Below are 8153 nucleotides of genomic sequence, written 5' to 3'. Positions count from 1 at the left end.
GATATAACACCCCTTCCCCTAGTGCTTTGCTAAAAACAAAAATAATAATCAGCCCCTCACAGCTGCTTTGAAGTAAATTTAAAAATGTTGGGGAGATCTGAGCAGGTTTTTGTTTTGTTTTTTAAATGTTACTTTCAAGGGAGACACTCTGCACAGGTTCAGAACCAGGTACCTACATTGGAACCAGGTACCTACATTGATCTATCTGAAAAACTACTCCCTGCCTAACTGAAAAGGTACTGTGCAATTGTCCATTAAAAATATAATTTTATAATAACGATAATTAACAAAGCACCTAAAGTATAATCTAATAACCACAACAGGGAATGACTGAAAAAAGAAAGGGCAAAATCCAAGGAGACTGTACAGTTTGCTTCACAAGGGATAGGCAATCTTCACATGCTACGAGACACTTAGAAGGCAATCCTAAACAGGACTGCTGAGATTTAAGTACCATTTTATTCAATACGGCTTACTCCCCAGAAAGTGTTTTTAGGACTGCAGCCTGCAGTGCAATCCTCAACAGAACAAGACCTTTCTAAATTGATTGGTTTTAGAACTGCATAAAAAAAACTATGAACTATGGACGGAGGTTCGTGACATTGTACAGGAGGCAGCAATCACCACCATCCCAAAGAAAAAGAAATGCAAGAAAGCAAAGTGGCTGTCTGATGAGGCTTTACAAATAGCAGAGGAAAGAAGGAAAGCGAAAGGCAAAGGCGAAAAGGAAAGATTTACCCAACTGAATGCAGATTTCCAGAGAACAGCAAGGAGAGATAAGGAGGCCTTTCTGAATGAACAGTGCAAAGTAATAGAGGAAAACAATAGAATGGGAAGGACTAGAGATCTCTTCAAGAAAATTGGAGAAATCAAGGGAGCGTTCCATGCAAAGCTGGCCATGATAAAGGACAAAAACGGTAGGGACCTAACAGAAGCAGAAGAGATTAGGAAAAGATGGCAAGAATACACAGAAGAACTATACAAGAAAGACCTCGATGTCCTTGACAACCACGACGGTATAATCACTGACCTCGAGCCAGACATCCTGGAATGTGAAGTTAAATGGGCCTTAGAAAGCATTAGTAACAACAAAGCTAGTGGAGGTGATGGTATTCCAGCTGAGCTATTCAAAGTCTTAAAAGATGATGCTGTTAAAGTGCTGCACGCAATTTGCCAGCAAATTTGGAAAACGCAACAGTGGCCACAGGATTGGAAAAGGTCAGTATACATTCCAATCCCAAAGAAGGGCAATGCCAAGGAATGTTCAAACTATCGCACAATTGCACTCATATCACACGCTAGCAAGGTCATGCTCAAGATCCTACAAGCTAGGCTTCAACAGTACGTGGATAGAGAACTACCAGAAGTACAAGCTGGGTTTCGAAGAGGTAGAGGAACTAGAGATCAAATTGCCAACATTCGCTGGATTATGGAGAAAGCAAGAGAGTACCAGAAAAACATCTACTTCTGCTTCATTGACTATGCTAAAGCCTTTGACTGTGTGGATCACAACAAACTATGGCAGGTCCTTAAAGAGATGGGAGTACCAGACCACCTCACATGTCTCTTGAGAAACCTGTATAAGGGCCAAGAAGCGACAGTTAGAACCGGATACGGAACAACTGATTGGTTCAGCATAGGAAAAGGAGTACGACAAGGATGTATACTGTCACCTTGCTTATTTAATATATATGCAGAGTACATCATGCGAAATGCTGGCCTGGATGAATCACAAGCGGGAATTAAGATTGCTGGGGAACAGACTGTGACTGCAGCCATGAAATTAAAAGACGCCTGCTACTTGGGAGGAAAGCGATGGCAAACCTAAACAGCATGATAAAAAGTAGAGACATTACCCTGCCAACAAAAGTCCGCATGGTCAAAGCAATGGTATTCCCAGTAGTCATGTATGGCTGTGAGAATTGGACTATAAGGAAGGCCGAGCGCCGAAGAATAGATTCTTTTGAACTATGGTGCTGGAGAAGACTCTTGAGAGTCCCTTGGACTGCAAGAAGATCAAATCAGTCAATCCTAAAAGAAATCAACCCTGACTGTTCCCTGGAAGGCCAGATAATGAAACTGAAGCTCAAATACTTTGGCCAAACTTCAGAGGACAGCGGAAGACAGGAGGGCCTGGCAGGATCTGGTCCATGGGGTCGTGAAGAGTCGGACTCGACTGTGCGACTGAACAACAAAGAACTGCATAAATCTGCCTAGGTTACCTGTTAGTCCTTATACTATTTGTCAATCAGGAAACTTTCTTCTTAGAGGAGTGGCAGTCTGTACATGCTCCAGGTCGTCCCATTCTTGAATCGACTGTGCGACTGAACAACAAAGAACTGCATAAATCTGCCTAGGTTACCTGTTAGTCCTTATACTATTTGTCAATCAGGAAACTTTCTTCTTAGAGGAGTGGCAGTCTGTACATGCTCCAGGTCGTCCCATTCTTGAAACAGGGAACAGAACAACCATAAGAGCAAGCACGCACTTGTAAGGAGGACTAGATTCTTGATAACCCAATTGAGTTGTAAGGATCTCACTTGTGCGGCTACAGCAGTCTGGTAGCATGATATTCACACTTGATTGGAAAGACCAGTGTGGCGGCTACAGTAGATAGCTCTGGGCTGGAAAATTCCTGGAGATTTGAGGCAGGGTGAAGCCCGGGGAGGACAGGATTGGGGGGGACGGACTTCAGTGGGGTATAATGCCAGAGTCCGCCTACCAAAGCAGCCATTTTCTCTAGGGGAACTGGTCTCTGTAGCTCAGTTGTAATTCCAGGAGATCTCCAATCACAACCTGGAGACTCGAAACTGTAAGTCCGCAGTTTGGTTTTTTTTAATGCTAATTTACAAGTTGACTACTTTGAAAGCTGGGGAAGGGTCCTGGGAGGAGGATAGAATCACAGAGTTGGAAGGGACCTCCAGGGTTGTCCAGCCCAACCCCCTGCACATTGCAGGAAATTCATAACTACCTCCCACCCACGCCCCCAGTGACCCCTGCTCCATGCACAGAAGATGGCCAAAACCCCCCCCCAAAACCTTCCAGGATCCCGGGCCATGAGAACTAAGCATTGATGCTGCCCTTCCTGCCTTCCCTCTCGTGACCTGCCTAAATTCACAGAATCAGCCAGATTTATAGTGAAATCCTAAACCCTTTCTGCTCCTAGATAGCCAGTAACCCCAACATGGATTGCGGGAACACCCTTTGCAAATTTCCCCTCCGTAGAAAAGAGTCCAGTAGCACCTTAAAGACTAACAAAATTTCTTCAGTATCTGAATTGAGCAATGACGACTCACGAAACCTCCTACCCTAACCCTGCCACAAATGTTAGTCTTTAAGGTGTTACTGGACTCTTACTCTTGTTTAGTGGCTGAAGAAGTGAGCAGTGACTCATGAAAGCTCCTACCCTAACACACATTTTGTTAAGCCTATAAAGGGGCTGCTGGACAGTTGCTCTTTTCTACTGCTACCGACAGACTAACACGGCCATCCATCTTTTCCTATTCTCCACACTCCCCTTTTCCCTTTGGACAGTCTGTTAAAAAAAACAACAACGCAACACTGGCTAGAGAGGGACACATTAGCCTCCATTTCCGGTTTTGAAACCAACAAACAACCCCGAAAGGCTCCATCGGCCTAGATTCGCTAAGGGCGTCGCCATTCTGTCCCTTGCCATCTCTATGGTGACGTATTCTCGGGAAGGCAACCGGACGTTCTCCTCAAGACAAGCGATGACGTCTCAGCGGCTCCACAAACAGCATCCGGTTTTGCAAGCAATGCATGTTGGGGTTTGTAGTCCGCGGAAGGGGAGCGTGTGCCAGGGTGCCGAGTTCCAGGCCCCGGAGTGGGCGTGTGAGGGCAGAGGGCGGGATGCGCTGACTGGCTGGCAAGTGCTGCGAAGGCAAAGGCGTGGAGCCGGTTCCGGCGGCCGGCTTTAGTAAGTGCAGCGCGGCTTGGTTGCATCAGCTGAAGCGTGGCTGGTGCCCCCGCGAGTTGAGGAGGAAGCCGCGGCGGGTCTCGGCAGCATGAGGCTGTTTGTCAGCGAAGGCAGCCCCGGCGGGCTCAAGGTGCTGGCGGCAGCCAAGGCCACCGACACTCCGGTAGAGCTGCAGTGGGTTCCGCATGACGGTGAGGACTAAGCTTGCCCCCATTGCCTTTTCTGCTGGCCTGGTGTTTCTCCTGGTAGGGCTTCTGTGTCTTCTTCTTGAGCATGGCATGGCAGAAGTTCAACAGGTAAAGCTGTATCTGGGGATGGGAGGAAGTGCCACCGGCTGAGTTCAGTAACTGCTTGAGCTAATACAAAGAGACGTCTGGCAGCGCCTTTCAGGCTAACAGGATTTATGTCACTGTTAAGGTTTTTTTTTGTTTGAATCAGGGGTCTTCATAAATTCAGGTAGGGCTTCTTCACTGAAATTAAATCGTGGGATCTGCTGCCAGGGGTGGGCTGCTTCTGCGTATTGTTGGATATGATGGCATTGGCACTATATAGGGAATGATTTCTAGGTGGGTTGGAATAATTTCCTACTGGGTTGACTTGTCCACATGGGGCAATCCGGCAGTGAATGATTGCGGTAGCTCACAGACAGTGGAATAGCCAGTGGTTTGTGGGTGCAGCCTTAGCCACTACCATAAATGGATTCAGACAGAATCATTCAGGAGAGGTCTGTCAGTGGCCACTAGCCCTGGTGCCTAAAGGGAAGTTTCACATTCAGAGGCAGTGAACCTCTGAATACTAGTGCCAAGTGCCAACATCAGGGGAAGGCCTCAGCCCCTCTGCTCCTGTCCTTTGGCCATCTAGAGTAACTGTTTGGCCACTGTGTGAGGCAAGATGCTGGACTGGATAGATTCCTAGCTGTGCTAAAAGAGCAGGAACCCAACCAGAAAAGTAGACAGCTGGGAAGGGGGAGTAACCTGGATTAGATTAATCATTCAGAGCATTTTTTTTAACCTACCTGTCTCCAGAACTGGACTCCATGCTGATAAAAACAACATAAAGATTCATAAGAACTAACAAATTAATCCAGTGATCACCATTGTCAAAAGCCCTCCTGAATAACTCTGCTGTCTTACACAGCTCACAGAAGCAATATGGAAATTTTCCTCATGGTTTCAAGAAGACTTATTCCATAGAAATGAGAGGAGCTGCTAAAAAAGGTCTAGATTTGGCAGTGGCTGACTTAATAACCACATTGGCAGGAATAACTAGTAGGTGTTAGAGGAGTTTATCATTTAGGGGAAAAAACTGCTACCATCTGCCTGTGCTCACCCAAGGAGGGTGGTTTCTTTAAATTAACTTTCTTTTTCCATGCCTGTTCAAAGTGATGGAGGCTGGAGGCTTTTAAACCCAGTTTGGAGATGACAATTGTACAACCGAAGTGCAGTGGTTATTCTGGATTGACTGAACACGTGGTCAGAAAAGTGTGATCTTGTGTGTGATGTATGTTCTTGTGGGACAGGTTATGGTAACAAGCTCTCCTTTGCATCCAGAAGCTTCCTTCTCATCGTCCTGGGATTGCCAGCCGTTGTCAGAGCTTCTGTGCCTTTATTCAATGCACAGGAGGCAGAAGTTGAACAGTCTTCTCCAGCATTTAGTAAAGGGGAAAACGTCACCAGCTGAATTCCTGTTTGTCACACAGTTACTCAAAATGTGGAAGCCCTATCAGCAAGTGTTGGACTTCCAGTTTTGTTGCCTCAACGATGGTCGCGTCTTCTCGGAGCTCCGAGAGACGCGTGCCGTGAATTAGTGGCTGGGAGGGGGTGCGATGGTCCGTGCCCCCCCTGGAGTTCCATGAGTGGGCTCCTAGCCATGGGGCTTTTGGAGAGCCCCTCCTCAGGCTGTTTGCCGACGAGGGGGGGCTACTCTTTGCCCCGAAGGTCCTGCCACTGATTCCCCGTAGGGGACTAGAAGTGAACACCGGGACAAGCGCTTGGAGGTTTTAGCGGCTATACTCTGCCCAGCGAGGTCCCAGGAACCCTACGGGAAACCTGATGAATCAATTGAATGCACGAGTGAGCTTGAGTTTAAACGAAACATCGAGGCTCGAATGCGAAGTCTCCCCAATATAGCGTGGTTAAGGGCGGAGGGGACGCCCTCCATTACTGACCACAAAAGAAGCGGGGCGGGAGACGAAGCTATGAGCGGCAAATGACTAGAGCAGAGAACACTTACAGAATAAAAGCGATTACAAGCCTTTGAGACTTTGGCACGATTTTTCGGCTAATGTAACCAATCCTTCAAGATGGCGAGGCGAGATGCTGAGGGAGGCGGGACCCAAGCTTCTTCAGGAAGAAGAAGATCGGGTAGGTCAGATGACCAACCATAGACTCTTCCTCTAACCAAATCGGGTGACATCTGCTGGCCGAAAGGAAGCGGTTTTTAAAGGGACAGTATTTGCAACGGAGAGGCGTGGAGCCGTGGATCAGGGGAGACTCGGAACTGTAGGGAAGCTTTGAAGCTTGGTTTATAATGGGATGGATCGGTGAGCAGACTGGAAAGCGGTTAGAGGGAGTGGAGGATTGATAGCGGTTACTTCTGCTCCTCGAAGCCTGCAAACCGATAGAGCGGTTGTTTTCATAAGCGCATGATCGATGGAATAGAAGGAGAGTCTTTTTGGTCCGAGGCAAATGAGGAGGCATGGACTGTTCCTGGAAGAGGCAGTATGCTGCGGCGGCCAGAGCAGAAGATGAAGAGACAACATGGAAAGAAGAGGATAGAGGGGTGTGACTGTTCGAGCTGAAGGAACTGTGGGTTCACCAATACTGGTTCTTGGGGGAGGGAGGCTGAGTTGCCATTGTCTGTAAAGGGTTGTGTTTTCTGTTTGATAATACGGGAATTGTTCCCTGTCTAGTCTGATAAGCGGGGTATGTTAACTGAAGTGACGATTAGGAGAACTCCTCATGCTGGCATGTAACTGTTTAAGAGTAACAAAAAGTTTTTATAAGCAACGTGTGACCTCCAACCGTGGGCTTTTAGTAGATTTTCTTTTTCCTTTTCCCTTAGTTTGTAGTGGCCCCTTCCTTCTTTCTTGGTAGTTTGTAGTTTGTTTAGAAATGCAAATAAAAAATTCCCCTTCGGGGGGCCAAAAAAAGAAGAAGCAAGTGTTGATAAACTGCCCTGGCCTGGATAGCCCAGGCAAGCCAGATCTCGGAAGCTAAGCAGGGTCGTCCCTGGCAAGTATTTGAATGGGAGGCCTCCAAAGAATACCAGGACCGGGAGGCAGAGGCAGGCTGTCAAGCCACTTCTCTGAACGTCCTCCATGCCCCAGTAGGAGTCGCCAGAGGTCTCCATGACTTCCAGGCATGTGCGCACACATACACAAAATGCAAATATATTTCTGTAGCTTATTTTAACAACCAGCAGCCTTGTTTAAAAGGTGATTGAGATCTTGGGCTCTATAACAAAGTTTGTATTTTAAAACGGACTATAGATTTCAAAAAATGCTCTATACGCACATCCATGCATAAATGTATCTGCTTCATAAGTTTTTGTTTATCACAATAGCTACTTGCTCCAAGATTGGAGGGATGTTCAAAAACTGTGCTCTTTGTGAATGGAAGAGGTACAGTAGCCATTTGGGTTGGGTTCCGAGGGTGTAAACTGTTTCCACTAATTTGTGTGGTTTGTGTTTTGTTTCCCCTCCCCCCCTTTGACAGCTTCTGTGGTTCCGTTCCTCACCCTTCCACGGGTGCCAGCCCTGCTGTTGGAAGGAGGGGCCTTCATGTTCTCCCCAAATGCAATTTGCCTGTGAGTATAAACTGCTGGATGCTCAGTTTGTGTTCCCAGAGCAAGCTGCTGCTGAGGTTACTTCTTCTGCATCTGTCATAGATAGGAACTCTAGGTCTGGGGCAAGTGATGCTCTGTATTCTTGGTGCTTGGGGGGCAATAGTGGGAGGGCTTCTAGTGTCCTGGCCCCACTACTGGGCCTTCTGATGGCACCTGGTATTTTTGGCCACTGTGTGACACAGAGTGTTGGTCTGGATGGGCCGTTGGTCTGATCCAGCTTTGGCTTCTGTTATGTTCTTATGTCATTTAGCATCATAACATCACAGTGATAAACTTTAGTACTAGTAGCAACCCAGGGCTTAGAGTTTGGGGGTACATGGAGCAGAAACGTGCAGGCTACTGGAGGATCCAGAGCGTAGGGTATGTTATC

At 47.2% G+C, this 8153-nt stretch overlaps 1 protein-coding gene across 1 annotated transcript in view; it reads left to right on the top strand.

The window, feature by feature from the left end:
• The first annotated feature begins 3861 nt into the window (after window positions 1–3861).
• The window catches only part of MARS (methionyl-tRNA synthetase), a 48740-nt gene continuing 44448 nt past the window's right edge, over window positions 3862–8153 (top strand). Inside the window, 2 exon segments of the mRNA XM_015421358.1 lie at window positions 3862–4128; window positions 7654–7744. Of these exon segments, the coding sequence (XP_015276844.1) occupies window positions 4026–4128; window positions 7654–7744 (194 nt within the window). The 5' untranslated portion in view covers window positions 3862–4025.

This window comes from Gekko japonicus, unplaced genomic scaffold (assembly GCF_001447785.1).
Source record: "Gekko japonicus isolate JY-2015 unplaced genomic scaffold, Gekko_japonicus_V1.1 scaffold599, whole genome shotgun sequence".
NCBI classification, from domain to species: domain Eukaryota; kingdom Metazoa; phylum Chordata; class Lepidosauria; order Squamata; family Gekkonidae; genus Gekko; species Gekko japonicus.
This window is presented reverse-complemented; position numbering and strand designations above follow the sequence as displayed.